This window comes from Rana temporaria, chromosome 2 (genome assembly GCF_905171775.1).
Source record: "Rana temporaria chromosome 2, aRanTem1.1, whole genome shotgun sequence".
Classification (NCBI taxonomy): domain Eukaryota; kingdom Metazoa; phylum Chordata; class Amphibia; order Anura; family Ranidae; genus Rana; species Rana temporaria.
Genome location: NC_053490.1, coordinates 340,608,664 through 340,631,504, shown reverse-complemented (window position 1 = coordinate 340,631,504; position 22,841 = coordinate 340,608,664). Strand labels below are relative to the sequence as shown.

The following is a 22,841-nucleotide window of genomic DNA, read 5'->3' as shown; positions in this document are numbered from 1 at the left end:
TACCCCTAGGAAGGGAAATTCTCTTCTGTAAAAGGTGTCTCCTGTCCACTGATGCTTTATCACCAATCCTTGTTTCACAATTTTTTTTTTTTTTTTTTTTTTTTTTTTTTTTTTTTTATAATTTGTCATTGGGACAGAAAGTGAGGTGCAATCTTCTGAACAGATGCACACAGACAGCAAAACAAATGTTACAGGGGTGATAACCCTTCTCTGTTTTCGGTAAAGCTTGAAAGATTTTATGGCTGAAGCTACACTTTAAAGAAGTACCAGTTGAAAATTACAAACAGATTCTACTTGACAACAAACCTACAGTCCCTGTCTTGTTTGCACCACCTGTATACTGCTGTTCAAAGTATATAGGGCCAAAGGGGCTTGTAATGACCTGGGGGGAGGGGGGCGGGGAAACCCATGCTATTTTTCTCAGTGATTTTCATCCATATTGCAGGGACCAGACATTACATTAAAGCGGATCTCCACTCTAAAGTGGAGTCCCGCTGATCGGAACCCTCCCCCCCTCCGGTGTCACATTTGACACCTTTCAGGGGGGAGGGGGGTGCAGATACCTGTCTACAGACAGGTATCTGCACCCACTTCCGGCCCTACGATACGGGCAAAGGACGGGTTTTTTCCTTCCTTCCCGTCCATCCCCCCGTTGTATGCTGGGAACACTCGGCTCCCAGCACACAGCGGGAGCCAATCGGCGGGCGCAGCGCGACTCGCGCATGCGCCGTAGGGAACCGGGCAGTGAAGCCGGAGCGCTTCACTTCCTGGTTCCCTCACCGAGGATGGAGGGGGGAGCAGCAGGGTGACGAGCGATCGGCTCGTCATCTGCTGCGATCACCGCTGGACTCCAGGACAGGTAAGTGTCCTTATATTAAAAGTCAGCAGCTGCAGTATTTGTAGCTGCTGGCTTTTAATATATTTTTCCCGTGGCACATCCGCTTTAAAGCCGCAAGCAGTCTTAAATTACTTTTTTTTTTTTTTTTTTTTTCTTATAGTTCTCTCATTTTATGCAGGGACCGTTCTAAACACGTGCCACGTCACAGGCATACTATAGACACCCAGCAGGTACGATATTTAAATGTTTTTTTTTTTCACTTTAAGCATCATTAAAATCGCTGCTCCAGATAAAACGACTTGTTTTTTTTATTTATTTTTTTCCATTGATACTTGTTCCCTGGGGCAAGACCCGGGTCCCCAAACCCGTTATCCGACAATAACTTGCATATTCGGCTTTAAAATGAGCACTTTTGAATTCGAACTCTCGAGTTTCTTTGACGTCAATGGGGTTCTAAATGTTCGCGTGAACGTTCGGTCCGTTCAAAGGTTTTGGTGCGAACCGAACGTACAGGTGATCACCAATCCCTTCACCACACACAGAATGGCCTCTCGCCTTACCAATTCGACCTAAAATAGGTCACTAGGCATGGAACTCAATACCAGATTGTGAGTGGAAGTCCTATTACAAGCTCGCCAGTATTCAGCGAATAGGCACATACACAGAGCCTGGAAAATGATGTCTGTACTTAACTCCACCGCACATGGAAAAATAAAGAGAAAGCGATCTTGTGCTCACTGTAAAGATGGTTTATTGCACAAAAACAGCTACTCGCATAATAAGGCACTCAGACGCGAGTGCTTGCATACAGATTGTGTAAATTGCAAACCACAGCAGTGAACGCGGATGACGTAAGTCATTGCCTTCCTGCTTTCCGATGTGTAATCCAGGGTTACTGTTTTTACACCGAAAATGTCAAACAAGTGTTTTTTGCAAAAGATACACTGAAATCATTGGCCCGCACACACATTTTAATTTTTTTTTTTTTTTTTTTTAATACTGTAAACATTAAGTTCTGGTCCAGGATCACTGACTGGTTGCTAGAGGTTAGCAGTAATGAAGTGCTGTAACAGATTGGTTGAGTTTGCTTATCGGGTATACGCAGTTCAGTTTTGGTCACAAGCTTTCAGGAACAGCTGCTTGAATTAGAAAGAGTTCAGTGAAGAGCAATAAAATGAATAAGGGCGATGGAGGACCTTTTTCTATGAGGATCAATTACAGTGAAGCCTTGGTTTGAGAGCCTTTTGCAAGACAAGAATTTTTTTTAATACATTTTGCCTTGATATACAAGCAATGTCTTGATATAAGAATGTCACAACTGAGTATAAACAAGAAGAGAGAAGCCTCTAAGTGTAGCAATAGGGTTACTTTTAATGAATTTTAGCAACTTATTGCTACACTCACACCTAGGCGTTTTTACGCCCGACGCTATTGCAGCCTGCAATACGCTGGAGGGGTAATTTAACATTGTCGGCTATGGAGATGGTTCACATCTCCACGCCGGAAGCTCAAAACAAGTCCCGGACCCTTTTTTCAGGCGGCGTTCGGCATAGCCGACAATGTTTTAATCACCCCTCCGGCGTATTGTAGGCTAAAAACTACGCGTTTTGTCGCGGCACACAACGCCGCGTTCAGGTGTGAATGCAGTGCCTCTCTTCTTTTATACCCTGTAAAAAAAATGCTTTAATATACAAGTGCTTTGGATTACAAGCATGTTTCTGTAACAAATTATGCTCGCAAACCAAGGTTTTACTGTACATACTTTACAATTGTTCACTCTGAAGAAGAGACGCTTGAGGGGTGGGGAATATTACAATGCACACATGTATCAAAGATGACTGGAGATTTAAGCCCCGTACACACGAGCAGAATGTCGGGAAACATTTGCCGGTACAAAAAATACTGTCCGACATTCGGCTCATGTGTATGTCAGACGTGCATGCTGGAAAACCAGCAGCCGATCAGCGTTCTGGCATGGGCTGTCCCCCTGTCAGAACATAACAGTTTAGCAGGGGAGAGGTTGGTACAGCTGCTCCCGACCAGAGGTGTCAGGTTTTTTTGTTTTGTTTTTGTGCAACCTGCTGTAGTTTTGTGACAGGTTTTACTGGGTTGTTGTCCTGAGAACCAGAACATTTAACCACTATACTACCAGCCGCCGTCAATTGACGGCGACAAGGTAGCTCAGTTATTCTGACAGGACGTCATATGACGTCCTAGTTTTTAAAGCCACTAGGGGGCGCGCTCCTGTCGCGTTACTGGGAACACAATGCGCGTGCCTGATGGCCGCCGGGCACCCGCATTTGCCCAGTAACTGAGCAGGACCGGGGATCTCTGTGTGTAAACACAGAGATCCATTACCTGTCAGAGAGAGGAGACCGATGCTGTGTCCCTTGTACATAGGGACACAGATCGGTCACCTCCCCAGTCCCCTCCCCCCTCCCCCTACAGTTAGAATCACTCACTAGGCTACACATTTAACCCCTTTCCCACCCCCTAGTGGTTAACCCCTTCCCCGCCAGTCACATTTATACAGTAATCAATGCATATTTAATGCACTGTTCACTGTATAAATGTGAATTGTCCCAAAAAATGTCTCGTGTCCGCTATAATGTCGCAGATCGCTGCCATTTCTAGTAAAAAAAAAAACATAATTATGTCCCCTATTTTGTAGGCGCTATAACTTTGGCGCAAACCAGTCACTATACGCTTATTGCCTTATTTTTGGTAAAAAAAAAAAAAAATGTAGAAGGATACGTATCGGCCTAAACTGAGAATTTTGTTTATGGGATATTTATTATAGCAAAAAGTAAAAAATATTGTGTTTGTTTTTTTTTTGTTTGTTTTGTTTATAGCCCAAAAAATAAAAACCACACAGGCGATCAAATACCACTAAAAGAAAGCTCTATTTGTGGGGGAAAAAAAGGACGTCAATTTTGTTTGGGAGCCACGTCGCACGACCGCGCAATTGTCAGTTAAAGCGACGCAGTGCCGGAAGCTGAAATTTCGCCTAGGCAGGAAGGGGGTATATGTGCACAGTAAGCAAGTGGTTAAACCAATGTTAACATACAATTATCAATAAGATCATACTATGGGGTCAAGGGCCTCTTCCACATAACCCTGGCTGGTGGTTGTGAGGGTCTACGGCAGGGGGCTTGCTGGAAGCCCCCTTTAAGTCTCCCGGATCCCGTCCCCCCCCATGTGACTGAGTATGGGGTACCGTATATCCCTACCCATTCACCCAAAAAAGCAGTAAAGTGTTAAAAATAAAATAAAAAAAAGAGGAGGTTTTGACAAGTCCTTTTATTAAAAATTAAAAATGTCCCCTGTCGTAGCTCCGTGTAGTCGTGTTTTTTTTTTTTTTCTCCGGTACCTCATCTACCTCCGCTGTTTCTGAGCTGTTTCCTTCCTCGTCGCCGCTTACCGGCTAAAAACAAAATAAGCTGATCTTCGAAAGCTGTCACAAGGGGCATGTTTTCTGGGTGATGTCATCAGATTGCTACGCCCTATGGCCATTTCAGAAATGGCAGACGGCGGGAGACAACACAACAGGAGACAGGGTTAGAAGAATGGGTTTTTTTTTTTTTCGTGGGAAAGCGACTGGGGGGTGGACTGATTGCATTGGGGGGGGGGGGGGAAGACGCATCAGAGCTACAAAATATTTTTAGTAAAGGACTGTTTTTTTTTTTTTTTTTTAACACTTACCGTATTGGCGTATAACACGCACCCCAAGCTTAGAAGGAAAGTTTAAGGAAAAAAACATTTTAAATGCCCATCGATGCAGCCTTATCAGTGTCCCTCTGCTGTCTTGTCCAGCATCCATCTGCAGCCTTGCACAGAGTCAATCCAGCCATATAAGTGTCCATCTGCACCTTGCCCAAAATTGCAGCATTATATATTTTTAAATTTAGCCCCTCAGCCGAGCTTTACAGAGCCGGCTTCTCTCGCAGTCCTGCCCAGTCCCGCCCCTTGGCCCGGCTCGTATGACGGACACCACAGCAGTCCAATGGCGGGACATAAAGGCTAGGAGGCGGGACAGGGCGTGACTGCGAGCCTAGCCGGGTACACAGACAGTGGGGATCGGCATATAACACGCACGCACGATTTCCCCCTGATTTTAAGGGAGGGGGAAAAGTGCGTGGTATACGTCGATAAATACGGTAACTGCTTTTTGGGGTGAATGGGTAGACGTACAATACTCATAATCAGTCACATGGGGCGGTGGGATCCGGGGGCCCCCCTTCGTAAAGGGGGACTTCCAGTTTCCGATAAGCCCCCTGCCCACAGACCCCCCGCAACCACCGGCCAGGGTTGTGGGGAAGAGGCCCTTGTGCTTTGGGGTAGGGGACCTGGTATGGTTCGCGGGGGGGGGGGGGGTACTCGCTTGTTCCTCTCGCTTTCTTGACCTTCCGGGCTGCATGCTCAGATAAGGGTCTGGTATGGATTTTGGGACAGACCCCACACCATATTTTTAACTTCTTTTTAAACATTAAGCTCTTATCAGTTGTTAAAGATGCAGTGACCGGCTTCCCGGCCCGCTCCTTAGCAACCAGCTATATACAGTGTTTAAATGGAAAAACAAAAACTGCAAATCGCATCACAAACACAACACTTGCGGTTTCTGGTTTGACTCCATTGAAGTCTATTACGCGCAAATCGCGGTAAAACAAAAACATTTCCCAGACCCTTTCCAAAAGCACACTGGCTGCAAAACGCATAGATGTAAACATGTACCATAGGAAATCATGTTAAATGGACTGTAGGGTGTTTCTGCAAAATGTACAAAAAAGAAAAACGTATAGGTGTGAACCTAGGGCAAATGCATAACTGCAGGTTTGTCGATGCCAGCATAAATAAAGGACTAATTTATGTTGGCATTGACAAACCTGCAGTTATGAGGCACTTTAAAGAGGCACTTATGCATAAAAACTATTGTATTGGTACCAGCTGATTGGAGAAAAGTCAACGTGGCACCAATATTAAAAAAAGGGTAGAGACATATTCCTGGAAATTATAGGCCAGTCGGCATAACATAAATAGTGGGTAAATTATTGGTGGTGATGATTGGGGATTATATCCAGAGGAGAAGAATATTATTAGTGGTAATCGGCATGGGTTTATGAGAGAACATTCCTGCCAGACCAATCTGCTAACATTCTACGAGGAAGTAAGCAGCCATCTAGATGGAGGGAGGCCTGTGGATGTAGTGTATCTGGACTTTGCAAAAGCATTTGATACAACAAACGCTTACTTTACAAGCTGAGGTCCACAGGCTATGACCATAGGGTTTGTGCTTGGGTAAAAAAATGGTTACAGGGATGGGTCCAAAGGATAGTGGTACATAACCTGTACTCAGACTGGTCTGGAGTGGTGAGTGGGGTACCCCAAGGTTCTGTCTTGGGTCCAATTCTATTCAACTTATTCATAAATGATGTAGAGTATTAGATAACTAGTTCAGTCTCAGTCTTTGCGGATGATACCAAGATAAGCAGAGTAATAAATGTGCATCTTTTGCAGAAAGACCTGAACATTATTAAAGAGTGGGAAGACCAATGGCAAATGAGGTTTAATGTAAAGTAATGCACTTGGGGTCAGAAAACATTGATGGAAAATATTTACTAGGTGAACAGCTGGAAGAATCAAAAATGGAGAAAGGTGCTAATAAATGATAGAATGAGCAACAGCATGCAGTGCCAAACTGCAGCTACCAAAGCAGGCAGAATATTGGCATGCATAAAAAAAGGGGCTATACTCCAGGGATAAAAATATAATTTTGCCACTCTATAAAGCTCTGGTCAGGCCCCATGTGGTGTTTTCCATTCAGTTCTGGTCACCAGTCCTCCAAAGGGATGTGCTGCAGCTAGAGATAGTCCATAGAAGGGGACTGGAGGACCTCCATTACGAGGAACGGCTGCAAACACTAAAGTTATTCTCGCTGGAGAAAATACGCTTGAGAGGGGACATGATCACAATCTACAAATATCTCAATGGGGATCCACACAATGCGACTGGAGGAGAAGCGGTTTGGCTGTAAACTGCATTTGTTTCTTTATTGTCGGGGCAAAAAGTATGAGACGAGGATGGCTTTGATCTAAGGTAAGTAATTCATAATGAGCTAATATGCTAGTCATACTAGCTCATTATGCCTTTGTCTTGCAGGTTTTTATAAAAAAAATATAATAATCTGGGTTTACAACCACTTTAAAGGACACGGCATACAGGGATATGGGAAATCGGCATAGACACTGATACATGCACCTACAGAGGTTGAACTGGATGGACTATTGTGTTTTTTTTTCAGCCTTACTGACTGTGTAACTATGTATTATGTTAACTGTGTGGGTAATACTTTGTAGTAATTAGTATTCAGTATATGTGGTGTGTGGTCCCCCCCCCCCCCCCCCCATTTCTTTATATTTTAACCTCCTGAGGCCCCCGGTATAGCCGAATGACGACGGCTACAGCGCGGACCTGAAAATCCAAGTGGACGTCAATTGACGTCCGCCCCTTTGCTCGTTTCCCGAGCGCGCAGCGGGGAAACTCTGTGCTGCCCGTGTCCCTTGGACACAGCCAAGCACAGATCGCCGTGAACGGCCAATCGGAGTGGCCGTTCGGTAGGCGATCTGTGCGGCCAATGAGGGATGATCTCATATGTAAACATATGAGATCATTTCTCATTGCCGGCTCTCACAGACAGCGTGCTGTCAGAGAGAGAGGAGACCGATCTGTGTCTCTTGTACATAGGGACACAGATCGGTCACCTCCCAAAATCACCCCCCCTTCCCCACACTAAGTATACACATTTAACCCCTTCCTCACCCCCCTAGTGTTAACCCCTTCAATGCCAGTCACATTTATACAGTAATTAGTGCATATTTATAGCACTGATCGCAGTATAAATGTGAATGGTGCCAAAAATGTGTCAAGTGTCCGATGTACTGCCATAATGTCGCCGTCCCAATAAAAATCGCAGATCGCTGCCATTACTAGTAAAAAAAATAAAAATAATAACCCCTATTTTGTAGGCGCTATAATTTTTCGCAAACCAGTCGCTTATTGCGATTTTTTTTTTTTTTTTTTTTTTACCAAAAATATGTAGAAGAATACGTATCGGCCTAGACTGAAAAAATGTTTTAAAAAAAAAAATTGGGATATTTATTATAGCAACAAGTAAAAAAATATTGTATTTTTTTTTCAAAATTGTCGTTCTTTTTTTTGTTTATAGCGCAAAAAATAAAAACCGCAGAGGTGATCAAATGCCACCAAAAGAAAGCTCTACTTGGGGGGGGGGAAAAAAGGACGTAAATTTGTCAATTGTCAGTTAAAGCGACGCAGTGCCGGAAGCTGAAATTTCACCTGGGCAGGAGGGGGGTATATGTGCCCAGTGGTTAATGCACATTGACATGCAGACCAAGCTGTCCAGCAAGTGACAGCCGGTCCTTTTACAGCCATCCACCCATAAAGCAGAGTGGGCTGTGTCCATGTCTGCTCTGCATAAACTGAGCAGACACAAACCTGTCATCTGCCTGCTCAGCTGGGGATCAGTGGACAGATCCTTATTTCTGCCCCATGTCAAAGGGGCCTTACTGATATTGATGCCAGAAGTTTGGTTTCCCAGTGTACCCATTCCCTTTATGCTTTAGGCTCACAGGAAGTAGACTGAGCCATGCTGGGTATCATTCACCCCAGAAAGGGACATGCTGTAAACGACAACAGGAAGACTAGGAGGGCAATACTGGAGTGTGTGGAGAGATTTTATCTTCAACATTCCCACCATGGAAAGGCTGTCAAAAAAAAAAACGGCTTTGAAATTTTGTGTTTTTATTTTTCCATAGGGGAAACTGCTGCTTTTAAAAAAAAAAAAAAAAATAGTTTCCCCATTTTGGGAGGATTATAACCTCTCTGGGTTTTATGCAATCTGCATCCCATTTCGGAGATTTCACTTCCTTTCTACAACAGGAAGTGAGGCAATCCCTGGACATCACCAGAATTTGTGTCCCTCTATTCCTTTTTATTTATTTTTTTGACCTCTCAATATTTGGGTTTTGCTTGCACGCTCAGTGGGAACAGTTGCCTGGGTATAGAGAAATCCTGGGAATGGGAGAGACAGCGTATTAACCGTTTAACTCACCCGTATGAGGGCAACCTCATGAAAACGTTCTTAGATTTAAGACGGGAATTCAACATATCAAACAAGACGTTTTTATAAATACCTTTTAGATTCAGCATGCCATCCAAGTACAGTTCAGGTCACAAATAATTGAATGGACTTGGGAGTGGAGACAAAACGATGAATGCCCTAGGTGTAAGGCGACAGGTGATTTTATACACATGGTCTGGAAGCTATTTAGATATTGGGTGGAGATAATAGACAGGGTTAACAAAATCTTTAGGACCTCACTAGAACCAGTGGCTATAACTTGCCTCTTAGGGAGTATGGAGGAAAGTAGAGTCCCGCCAGGTACTTTGGAAGTAGTACTGAGATGCCTATTCTAAGCACAAAAGTTAATTGCGCAGAAATGGCAGGCACAAATCAATCACTAAACAAAAATGTTGCCATTTTTTTTTTTTGCTTACATCAAGTCCATCTAAAAATACGTATCTACTGGGTGACCATGTTCCAGTGATTTTACTGCAGAATGAACAGTGTTTTAATGCTGTTAGAGGAGAGCTATGGGATATCATTAAATAAAAAAAATTATATATATATATATATATATATATATATATATATATATATATATATATATATATATATATATATATATATATATTTTCTTTTTTTTTTTTTTTTTTTTAATAATCTTCCTTACCTAGGCAGATGCAGTATTGCTCCGATGTCCCCCAGGTGCTCTAAGCCTGAGAACCAATCGATCAAACACTGGCGATCGTTTGGTTCTCAAAGCTCCCTGAGCAGAGAACTGGTGACTGTCGGTGAGCCCCTGTACTTCTCCTTTAAATCAATGCATTTACTGGCAGGATTCGCAACTCTACGACTTGGCATAACAGTGCCAAGATGTTGAGCTATAAAATCATTGATGGGCTTTGTGCAGTACACAACATTGGGGAAAATGGCCCACGTGATGTTTGTGTTCATGTTACACAGTTACCGTTTTACCTTTAATGAGTCACTACAGTACTTGCATATTGGATGTATTATTTCTCGGCTAATAAGGTTAATACAAGACTTGCGTAGGTTAAGTGCAGCGTTGCAAAACTTCTGCCAAGTTGAATGGCAAAACAAAACTCCCTCTGAGCAACTGTTAGCAATTTTGACACATAGAAGAAAAACAGTTGCTTCCTAATCCTCACAAGGGCAGTCAGGTAAATTCTCGATCAAGATACTGTTCCTTTTTAGGCCCAGTTCTCAACTGTGCGTATTAAGTGTACTTTAGGTGCAGTGCGTTTTTAAAGTCTTTCCTATCAACCCTGCATTTCCCCTTGGCATACATTCCTACCAGTTTAACTGGAGGATAATTAAGGGTTTATACAGAATAGGAAATTTTCTAGAACATAAATGCATCTGAACTCAAGAATACTTCTCCCAAATGCTTGAGATGCCCCCCTCAGAAATCTACCACATGCTCCAAATCTTCCACTTGCTCCATTAATAGAAATGCAGAAGAACCTTTTTTGAGAATAGATGCACACAGAATGTGGAACAAAGGGAAGGCATATTGGTAGTATATTGGTTGTTTTTTCACAACCTCCACAAAGTTACCTTACCACCAAGCATGGGAATCTGCTTGGATATAAATGACATACACTGGTTGTTATGGACTAACAGAATATGTAATGGGATGATTAATGCGACTTTAATAGAAGCTAACTACAAGGTTTCATCCCGCTGGTATCTGGTACCAGCCAAGATTGCTTAGATTAATTTTAACGCATTCTTTGTTTGTTCCCACCGGTTCACATCCTTTAAAGCAGTGGTCTCAAAGTACCGGCCCGCGGGCCATTTGCGGCCCGCGGACCAGTTATAAATGGCCCCCAGGCAGGGTGGAAGTGAGGGGAGCAAAAAAAAAAAAAAAAAAAAATTTTTATTTTTTTTATTTTTTTGAGCTGGCCCCATCTGGTGGTGAGCCGTTGGTATTACAAGTTATTACCACCAGATGTGAGCTGGCGCCATCTGGTGGTGGCCGTTGGTATTACAAGTTAAGCATTACAAGTTAAACAGCAATTCTAATGTCATTTTACACTATTTTCACTGCCATCTTCTTCCCTCTAATTAGAACCCCCAAACATTATATATATTTTTTATCCTAACACCCTAGAGAATAAAATAGCGATCGTTGCAATACTTTCTGTTTCGCCGTATTTGCGCAGCGGTCTTACAAGCGCACTTTTTTGGGAAAAAATTACACTTTTTTAAATTAAACAAGACAACAGTAAAGTTATCCCCATTTTTTTAAAATATTATGAAAGATAATGTTACGCAGAGTAAATTCATACCCAACATGTCACGCTTCAAAATTGTGTCCGCTTGTGGAATGCCGACAAACTTTTTTACCCTGTAAAATCTTCATAGGCGACGTTTTAAAAAATCTACAGGTTGCATGTTTTAAGTTACAGAGGAGCTAGAATTATTGCTCTCACTCTACCAATCGCGGCGATACCTCACATGTGTGGTTTGAACACCGTTTACATATGCGGGCGCTGCTCACGTATGTGTTCGCTTCTGCGCGCAAGCTCGTCGGGACGGGGCGCGTTTTCTGGCTGCTAACTTTTTTAGCTGGCTCGGAGATTCCAAGCAAATTTGTCAAACCCTGACTTACACCAGTGCTGGTGGTAATAATGCGCTCGCTGACACCAGTGCTGGGGGGTTAATAATGTGTTCGCTGACACCAGTACTGTTGTTTTTGAAGTTTGAAAGTTTGCATGCGGCCCCTCATGGCATATGAAAACTTGTCTTGTGGCCCTCAGGTAATTTGAGTTTGAGACCCCTGCTTTAAAGCAATGTTTCATATCTGATCGATTTCCCCCCAAAATCAAAAGATATTGGACTAGGCACTAGGGCAGTGATGGCAAACCTGGCACGCACGCAGAGCCATCACTGGGGGCACAAAAGAGAGTTCAGGTTTGTGGCGGTGGGAGCGAGGTGCATGAATCTATCTGCACGAGTGAGTGGGCGGCTCCGTGGCGAAGGTGAACAGGCCTGAAAGCCATGGCAAATCTCATTTCATGGCAATGCACCGGAAGGGAGAGAAGAGCTTCACCGCCTCCTTGACAACCAAAGAGGTGAGCAGCGGACGCAGCATCCCCGGCGTCTTTCAGAGCTTGGACTTCTTAAAACTCCTCTTTAACAGTGAGGCCTGGAGAACAGGCTGACTGGGGGGGGGGGGCCATAAGACAAGGATAGGTGGGAGGTGCATGCTGCGAGGAAGCCCCTGGATGTAACAGCAGAGAGCTCCCTCAGATCAAGGACGGAGACTGGCGTGGAAGGTAACGGGCATAATCATACACAGACTACCTGCAGACAAAGACTGGGGCAGGGGGGAAGAGCTAGGGGTCTCATCTCCTCACTCTCCTCTTAGCCCCCCTCTTTGTTCCCCCTTTCTCTGTCCCCTTTGCTCTCGCTAATTGCAGTGTTGGCACTTTGAAGTGAAGAAGTTGGTTTTGAGTTGGTGGATGTTGGCGACCTTGTGCTCCTCCACCTTCCGTTTTCAGGATGCCCCACCAATCCTTAATAGGGTTTAAGGCTGGAGACCTGCTTGGCCAGTAATCCATGTCCTTAGTTTGCTTGTCTTCAGCAAACTGTTTACAGGCATTATTGTGCATCATCTTCAGAAGAGGCTTCATTCTGGGATGACAGCCATGCAGACCAATTTGATGCAGTGTGCAGCGTATGTTCTGAGCACTGACAGGCTGACCCCCCACCCACCCCTTCAACCTTTGCAGCAATGCTGGCAGCACTCGTACGTCCATTTCCCAAAGACAACCTCTGGATATGATGCTGAGCACGTTCACTCAATTTCTTTTGGTCGACCATGGCGAAGCCTGTTCTGAGTGGAACCTGTCCTGTTAAACTGCTGTATGGTCTTGGCAACCGTGCTGCATCTCGGTTTCAGGATCTTGGTAATCTTTTTTTTAGCCTTGCCGCAGAGAAATTTTCCCCAGTGGGGTTTTTAGGCAGCTCAAGTAATACGTTGGAATGCAATGTGTAAAGTTTTTTTTGGGAATAACGCATACAAATGGGGGGATGGGGAGTATAGTTAAGATATAAATTGAGGTATTACAAAAGCATTTAAAATTCCATAAGTTTTTACAGCATACAACAGGTTATTATACAGCTTGATAATTTTAAACATAGCATATATAAAATAGATCCTAACACGTTTCGACCCTAAAGGTCTTCTTCAGAGGTTTTTGTTGTGACTGAAAAGAAATTTACAAAAAATGTTTTCTTTAATGTTCTATATTTTTGTTATATATTTTTATCAACTCTCCCCTGCCCTGGCCCCGTCTATGTATGGGCACTTGTGAAAAAAGGAGGGGGGGCGGACAAAAAAAAAACATAAAATGCATATAAAAATAATGGGAAAGAGAGAAAGTTAAAATGGATATGAAAATGATTTTTACCAAGTAGAAGAGTATGAACAGTCCAAATCAAACCTCATCGTCGCAACAAAGGAGGCCCAGCTGTTTCCCCGGATGATGTTCCAACCTTGGGTGCTCCCACACAGGCATCCCATAAAAGTGATCATGTGTAACTCTACAGGGGGTCACCGGATAGAGGGCGACGCCTCAATTTCAGGATCTTGGTAATCTTCTTCTAGCCTAGGCCATCTTTATGGAGAGCAACGATTCATTTTTTTTGGAGATCCTCAGAGTTCTATGCCATGAGGTGTTATGTTGAAATTCCAGTGACCAGTATGAGAGTGAGAGCGATGACACCAAATTGAACACACCTGGTCCCCATTCACACCTGAGAGGGGAAAATGCCTAATTGGACCCAATTTTGGACATTTTCAATTCGGGGTGTACTCACGTTTGTTGCCAATGGTTTAGACATTAATGTGTTTGTGTTTTGAGGGGACAGCAAATTTCCATGGTTATACAAGCTGTACACTCACTACTTTACATTGTACCAAAGTATCATTTTTTTCAGTGTTTTTACATGAAAAGATATACAATATTTACAAAAATGTGAAGGGTGTACTCACTTTTCTGAGATACTGTACAATATTATGTATAGGAATGGATGGTGGTGGAGGCAGGCTGGGACCCTGGCCTAAAGCAGCAGTTCTTTTCTTTCTTCCCCTCAGATACTTCTTATCCAAGGCTCCCATATTAAGGGCTATTGGTTCTGCACCTAAAGTATTGGTTTAGTCAAGAATGACATTAAGCCCAGGTTCACACTGAGCTGCGGGAATGAAGCCGCGTGAGTTCAGCTGAACTCGCATAATTTCACCCCTGTATGTCAGTCCCGATTTTTGTCTGCGATTTCAGACATCTGTGCGGGTTTCTGCACAGATGTCAATGGAAATCGCACCCCAAAGTCAAAAAATAGTACAGAAACTACTTTTTAAAATCAGGGCGGTGCTGAAAATGCAGCGTCGCACTGATTAGGAGGGTGTCATTGCCGCCGATTTGACATGTCAAAACGCACAAATGTGAACAATGGCATAGTGTTTATTGGGAAGTGGTTAATTGGGGTTGGCTCTCTGGCACGGATGCCTGTCACTACCCTACCCTGCTTGCACAACAGGTTGCGATTAGATAGCTCTGCCCAATGCTGTAAATACGTTTCCTGTTTTGTGACTCACTTTTATAAGGAATATGTTTTACTCAAAAATTGAACCAAACAAATGCTTGTGAAACCTTTTATTGTGCTTAGTAATAAAGTGATTGAAAGGGGAAAGTCTTTCTTGCTGCATTCTTTGTGAACTCTGTGATGTATGTTTTGTGCTCAAAGGTATTGCACCTAAATTACATGTAAAACGCACTGCAGATATGAACCTAGGGCTCATTCGTGAGAGCTTTACTCTCAGAAGATCAGCATTCGATATGTGGTGAGGTGTTGTATCGCCTTCTCACTGTATGCTTTAACCCCTCCAACCCCACAATGGCGCTCCCCGACCACGTGTATTGCACACAGTTGCAGTTAGGGTGCCCACGTGTCCCGGATTGCCCGGGACATTCCCACAATTAGCAGGTCTGTCCCTGTATGGGCAGCTTCAATCCGGGACAATAGTGTCCCGGAATTTCACCCTGGTCCGATCTGATGCCCCCTGAAATATCCCTCACATCGCTGCTGTTACTCACTGACATTCTGTGATATAAGTGCTATAACCAGCCATTCACCTGACAAAACACTCTGTGCCGAAATCCCGTCAACCCTGAAACTACATTCAACACGACCCCCCCCCCCCCCCCCGTTCTTGGCAGTTTGGAAATGTGGTCACCCTAGTTGCAGGGCAACCTCCTTCACTCTCATGGGTTGCATTTGGCAGGCGCTATGCCTGCCAAAAGCAACGGAAGGTATAATTCCTGCTGTGGCCTTGCAGCTTTAGCAATTGTACACCCCTGCCTGCTATGCAGCTAAAGGGAGTAAAGGTTGGGGGCAGGGGCGGACTGACAACTCATGGGGCCCCCCGGCAATAGAAGATTATGGGGCCCCCGGGCTTACAGATGGCCACTACGCCAGGAGGCATTGCATAGGCAGGGCAGCCAAAATCTCAGGATTTTCACATCAAAAGCATGTTTGTTTTGGACATATCAGGGACAGATGTAAAAAAAAACACAGATTTTTACATACTGTCCCTGGTTTTATTGAGCCTGGCAACCCTGATGGGGCCCCCTAGTGGCATGGGGCCCTCGGGCAGTGCCCGAGAGTCCCAATGGTCAGTCCGCCCCTGGTTGGGGGGCAGCACAAGTGGGGCCCAACTGCTAGTGTGAATGAGCCCTTAGCTGTTTTAATTCTAACTATGGATATATTTGCAAGAAAATCTATTTTAATACCATTATCAGACGCTAAGTAATGTACCAAGAAATAATACAGCATTGGCTTTGCAATTTTTTTTTATGCTTTTGGTATATTTTCCAGAATCTGAGTTGGCTTCAGTCATGTAGTTTTTTTTCTTTTGCAGCTGTCATGGCTGTGAGTGCTGAAAAATAATGGCCATTGTGGTAAAAAAAAAAATATATATATTTTTTACTAATTAACATTTTGAGCACATTGTGATTATATTTTTTTTATTTTTTTCAATCAGTCAATTGTCCTCGTCGTCATCCATCATCATCATGTTTCCTCAGAAGAACGTTGTAAGAGACCACTGGGGTTTTCTACTTCTATGCTTTTCAGCCTTCATTGCTGCTAGTTATGGTAAGTGTGTGTGTGTGTGTGTGTGTGTGTGTGTGTGTGTGTGTTTGTGTTTTGTGAAAACATTTTTCTCTATCGACAGAGATCTAATTTTGCCCCTGTACAAATCATTAGTAAGACCTCATCTGGAATATGCGGTTCAGTTTTGGGCACCAGTTCTCAAGAAGGATATCGGAGAACTGGAGAAAGTGCAGTGAAGGGCAACCAAACTTATAAGAGGAATGGAGGAGCTCAGCTATGAGGAAAGATAAGAACTAAATCTATTCACTCTTGAGGAGAATTAGAGGGGATATGATCAACATGTACAAATATGAGGTCCATACAGTGGACTTGGTGTTGAGTTATTCACTTTACGGTCAACACTGAGGACAAGGGGGCACTCTCTACATCTAGAGGAAAAGAGATTTCACCTCCCAAATACGGAAAGAATTCTTCACAGTAAGAGCTGTGAAAATGTGGAACAGACTCCCTCCAGACGTGGTTCTGGCCAGCTCAGTAGATTGCTTTAAGAAAGGTCTGGATACTTTCCTAAATGTACATAATATAACTGAGTACTAAGATTTGTAGGTAAAGTTGATCCAGGGTAAATCCGATTGCCTCTTGGGGGATCAGGAAGGATTTTTTTTCCCCTGCTGTAGCAAATTGGATCATGCTCTCCTGGGGTTTTTTCTGGATCAACTGTGGGTATGGAGTTGGGTGTATTATTTTGTTTGTTATTTGTTATTTTTTGTGGTTGAACTGGATGGACTTGTGTCTTTTTTCAACCTGACTAGCTATGTAACTATGTATATTTACAGTAATAAATTGGGGGTGGGGGGATTGGAGAATAATTAAACTTTTGTTTCTATGCCCACTCTGATATAAAAAAAAAAAATTCTGTCCAGTTATATGAACGTATCTCTAATAAGTCTGCTTGAGAGCCAAGAAAAAAACATTTCAATTTAACTCTTTTGCTGTCACCGAAGTAAGATTGTAAGGGTTTCATTTTTTTTTTTTTTTTTCTAGAATAAACATGTCATACTTCTCTGTGCCATGGTTTTACACAGCTGACCCAATCCTCCTCTTCTGGAGTCCCCCAGTAGCAGCCTTGGCTCCTTTTCTCAGAGTACCCCCATAGCAAGCAGCTTGCTGTGAGGACACTCATGTAGGCTCAATCCCAACCTGCACTGTGGTACTGGGTGGTTTAGCTCCATACCCCGTTCTCTGTTCCCAGGGATTAGTGCAATCTATTACCACTTTAGAGAGTTATCCATCAAACAAATACAAAACAAACATAATATCATATTACTCCAATAAGACTAAGAATCCCTGTGTGTTTAAGGTCTGCCTGGAAAAAGCCCAGCCATCATGACTATGGTATAAATACATTAACCCCTTATCTGCTAAGACCCACATTTTTATTCAACCTTTACCTTAATAAATAACTGACACCACTACTGTAATCTTTGGAGTAAAAACTGGCCGTAGCAGCCTCCATTTATTTTAAATAACCTTTTAAATATTAAATAACATTAAATAACATTTTCACACATAACCTTTATTAGACCTGAGATACAATATTTTTAACCCTGCTGGTGCTGGACTTTGCAGGCACATTAACACACTTGTAACCATTCTAAAACGTTTTATGAGCACTGCTGTACCTAACTCTGGTCTTAGGCCTCAAGCCGAAACTGACTCAAAGACGACCAACTGACCGCAGTGCCCCCATTAACCACTTGTCAGCTACACCTTGGTAGACTGGACTGACAGCCCCTTCAGAACCCATACCACCTCTGGGTAATGGCATCCACTTCAGGGTAATTTCTTCTCCTGCAAAGTCCAAAACACCCGCCACCAGCACCCAAAGGTAACTCCTTACCTTTGGGCGCACCTCCACACCCTCAATGCTCGCTGTATCCCGTCCTGTAGGCCCAACACCCACATATCAATCCCCATGTCGGTCAAATGAACTCCATCTCTCAGCTGATACCTCCACCTATCCACCTCCAACTCAGGGTGACTAACCACCAACCCGCCGTTCCGAATCACAAATTTAGCCACGTCCCGATTAATCTTTCTCCTGGCCCTGTTCACACCTTCCCATGATCTAGCCATCCGCCATGAAGACCTGCCCACAATGTCAGACCATATCACTACCGTTTCCGGGTAGGACATGCGAATCCTCAAGAAATCAAACTTGATGTCTCGTGCGACATCCAACATAGAACGCACCCCCAAGTCGTTGCCCCCCGCATGGATCAACAAAACGTCCGGCGGTCGATCCAACCGTGCAAACTTGTGCACTTCCGGCACCACCCTGCTCCACAACATCCCCGGGAATCCCAACCACTGCACCATCGCTTCCTGTCTTGGGACCCCCAGTTGGCGACCGTTCGGCCGCATATCCGCTCTCGCAGCCCCCCTACGCACGAAGGAGTGGCCCATTATCCATACCAGTCCCTGTCCCGCACCTGAAAGACAGCAAGTAAGAAATCCATCACCACAAGCCCATCGGGAGACGCTCCCATCCCCGACTACCAACATGTTCCCTTTACCAAAAAACCCCGATCCACTCCCCATCCCCCTTGGAGGTGGCCTAACCTTAACTTTCCCTGGACCTCTATTTTGTTGCACCACCGCTCACCCCTAATTCTACCATGAGCTGAGGTCTGACATATAACCGAAACCTCCTCGACTCCCATCTCCCAATCCTTTTCACCAATTCATCGTCCAAGCCACAACGTACTGCTTCTGTCGCGGCCCCAATCCGAAAGGAATGCGCCGAGAACTCCTGAGCCGCCAGGCCCAATGCCCCCAGACACCGTCTGAACACTGTCACCGCGACAACGCTGTCCCATCCTCGTGCACCAAGAATGATCCACTTAACACTGGCCGTACATCCAAAAATTCCCGCACTACCCTAACCGGGCATAATTCCGACCCTTCAATAGGGAAGACTCGCACCACTTTACCCTTCCCTTTCTGGTCCGTCTTGGACCGGCGTAGCAACAATGCGACCCCGTCTTGCTTCCACACCACATCATCAGCTAACATGCCACCCTGCACCGTCTTCGAGGGGCTAACCAACTCCCCCACTCGAAAAGCTCCAAAGAATGCCAACGCCGCGCGAAACAATAACACTTCAAACCGGGACGAACACAATGTCCCCAATTTTCCCATAATACCCCTCAATATTTCAAACGACACAGGGCGCCGGGAATCCGCCTGACGCCCCTGCTTCCTGTAACCCTTGAGAGCCTGCCGGACACAAAATTCCTTAGTAAAGTCCGGGCGCCCTTGCCACTTAAACAGAAAAGCCAAACCAGCCAACTTTTTGTCCAACATGGACGGAGAGACCCCGGCCTCCATGTTCCTGACCAAGAAATACAACACCAATCCCTTGACCTCGGGACCGGCCAGGTCCACCTCGGACTCCCCAACCAAAGCCTGCCATTCCGCCCACACCTTCTCATACGCCCTCCAGGTGTTCACACTTACCGACCTTCTGATCCAATCGGAGACGATTCCAACGGAATCCTCCAAAGCCACTCCGGACAGGGGACACCTTGCTCCTCTGCCTCCGGCGCCAGCTCCCGGAACCTGTCCCACTGAAAGCGAGACAGATCGTCAGCCACTACATTCTCCACCCCCGGTAAATGCACCGCATATACAAATATGTTCAACTGCAAACAGCGCAGCACCAGGTGCCGTAGCAGCCGAATAACTGGAGGAGAAGACGCCGTAACTCTGTTGATCACCTGGACCACCCCCATATTGTCACCATGGAACCGCACCTTCCGATCCCGGAAGGCCGCCCCCCACAGTTCTACTGCCAGCACCACCGGAAACAATTCCAACAGCACCAAGTTCTTTGTGAACCCCGCCTCCAACCAGGCCTGTGGCCAAGAGCCCGCACTCCATTGCCCTTGAAAATATGCCCCAAAACCTGCGCCACCGGCCGCATCTGTGAACAACTCCATGTCAAAGTTGCTAACCGGGCCGGACATCCACAAGGCCCTGCCGTTGAAGGAGTCCAAAAAGGAGTGCCATACCAACAAATCCTCCCTATGTTCCTTCCCCAGTCGCACATAGTGCCTGGGCGACCTGACGCCCGCTGTGGCCGCCAAAAGGCGCCTGCAAAAAACACTCCCCATGGGGAGAATGCGGCAAGCAAAATTTAGCTTCCCCAGGAGCGACTGAAGCGCTCGGAGTTGCACCTTTCGCAAGCCCACCATCTCCTGAATCTCGGCCTTGAGGCCCACCAACTTGTCCAGCGGTAACCTACATTCCATCCTTTCCGAGTCAATCACGATGCCCAAGAATTGGATGACCGATCTCGGTCCTTCCGTTTTCTCGGGTGCCAGCGGCACCCCAAATCGCTCCGCCACGTGCTCCAACGTGGCCAACAACACTGCGCAAATCCGCGACCCCGCCGGCCCAACACAGAGAAAGTCGTCCAGGTAGTGGATCACGGAGCTTACGCCGGACACATCCCGAACCACCCACTCCAGGAACGAACTAAACCGTTCAAACAGCGCGCAGGAAATGGAACAGCCCATCGGCAGACACTTGTCTACGTAGAAATCCCCACCCCAATGGCAGCCCAAGAGCCTGAAACTATCTGGGTGGACCGGCAGGAGCCGAAACGCCGCCTCAATGTCCGACTTGGCCATCAAGGCCCCCCGGCCATACCGCCTGACCCAGCCCACCGCAGCATCAAAAGAGGTGTAACTCACCGTACACTCCTCCATGCTGATGGCGTCGTTCACAGACCCCCCCCTTTGGAAACGACAAATGATGAATAAGCCGAAATTTGTTCGGCTCCTTCTTCGGCACCACCCCCAACGGGGAAACCACCAAGTCGTCCAAGGGAGGCGAGACAAATGGGCCCCCCATACGGCCCAATGCCACTTCCTTCCGCAGTTTCTCTTGTTGTAACGCGGAATGCAAATTCTTAGCCACCGGGGGGACCACGGCCAAAGAGCACGGAATGTTAAAACCCACCAAGAATCCCCTTTCCAACGACAGGGCGGCCGCCCTGTCAGGATATCTACCGAGAAACGGTCGCATCCTTTCCACCATCACCGGAGTCCTCCCTCTTACTTGAAGAATCTCCGGGACGTCCCTTGCCTTGCTTAAAACACCGGGAAGAGGGGTGATTGCCACCACAGCCGGAGCACTCGTGCTTGAACCGGCAAGACCCTCCGAACCTGCAGTTTCCCTCGTTAAACTGCCAGCAGACCCCTTTCTTCTTTCCGGCCGACTGTCCTGGGGAAGAGGTTCCACCGCCCCCCCCTGAAAAAACGGCATGGACGTCCGTGGGGCCGACATAAGCCGCATCCAAAGGCCAATGTCCTTAGTGTCCCACCTAATATCCGGCCTGATAGCCCGGCGTTGCCGGAACTGCTCATCATACCGGAGCCACCCCGTGCCCCCGTAACACCGGTAGGCCTCGCTGATCGCCTCTTGGTAACTGAAAAGCGCCGAACAATGTTCGGGGTTTTTCTCACCGATCACGCTCGCCATGATCGAGTAGGCCTGCGACCAATTCGCAAAAGTCCTAGGTATAAGCCTATACCTCCTCTTCTCCTCGTCCTCTTTCTTGGACTCTTCCGGCTTAACCCTATCCAGGTTAAACTTTTCCAGCGGAAGCAACGCGAATATCTCTACATATTCACTCTTCCAAATCTTTTCCCGCACCTCCGGCTTCAAATGTGAACCCATCGGTGCCTCCCAACACGTGTAAACCTCCCCTTTAGCCGCGTCCGCCAACCGGACCAACTCTCTCTTCTTCGCGGAGTCGACCCCCGCATCCCCCTTTTCCGTAGGAGGCACCACGGCACCTGCCGCCACTGCCCCTACCTCTTATCCCTTGTCCACGGGCACCACAGCCCCCGGCACGGCGACCGCTACTGCAGGCGCCGTAACCCCGGATCCACCCGCCGTTCCCCATGCCGCCGCTGGGCTGACAGCGGGGCTGACCCTACCCTTCAGCTGGCTAACCAACGTTTCCAGACCCGCCAGGAACCGGTGCAAACCCGCATCCTCTCTCGACTGTTCCCCCAGCGCACCAGAATCACCACTACTCACCCCTGCGGGCACCCCCACTCGACTACGGGGACCCCCCCCCCCCCGCTAACACCCCCACTTTTTGTAAAGTAGAAGGAAAAGCCAAAAACGACTCACCGGGCTGTCTGGAAGCAATCCCACCAGCCGTCCGGCTAGGCTCCCGCGCTGCGACCTCCGTCCTGGGCACGACTTCCTCCTCCGACAGCTCCCCTTCCGATCGATCTCCATGCCGACCCTCCTCACCAGATGAAAGCCCACCAGGCGACTCGGGCCTGGGAGCCGCGGGGCCCAGCTGGACTCACTCTCGCTGCGTGCCCTGGACCCGTGCACCGACTTCCGCGTAGCTTTTCGTGGCGCCTCGGACACTCTGCCGTCTTCCCCTCCCCCCCTCACCACGGGGCTGGATTGGAGGTGGCTAGCCGCGGATGCTGAAGAGCTAGCCACCGCAGGGACAGATGTGTTTTGCCGAGGCTCTCGGCCCTCCGGTGCAAAACCGGGGTTGGAGCCCGCATCCCTTCGATCATCTCGCCGAGCGGACCTGGCCGCCGCATTGGAGCCCCCTGGCCGCCCACTCCCTGTTCCCCGCTGCCGATCGGTGGCCTTCTCCTGGCGCCCCCCGCCGCCGACGCT

At 46.5% G+C, this 22,841-nt stretch overlaps 1 protein-coding gene across 3 annotated transcripts in view; it reads left to right on the top strand.

Annotated features, from left to right (window-relative positions):
• LOC120928428 (C4b-binding protein alpha chain-like) overlaps positions 1–22,841 on the top strand; it is a 262,555-nt gene that overhangs the window by 32,724 nt on the left and 206,990 nt on the right. For all 3 annotated transcript variants that reach the window (XM_040339532.1, XM_040339534.1, XM_040339533.1), the window contains exon 2: positions 16,051–16,163. In XM_040339532.1, the coding sequence (XP_040195466.1) occupies positions 16,082–16,163 (82 nt within the window). In that variant the 5' untranslated portion in view covers positions 16,051–16,081. The remainder of the gene's footprint in view (positions 1–16,050; positions 16,164–22,841) is intronic.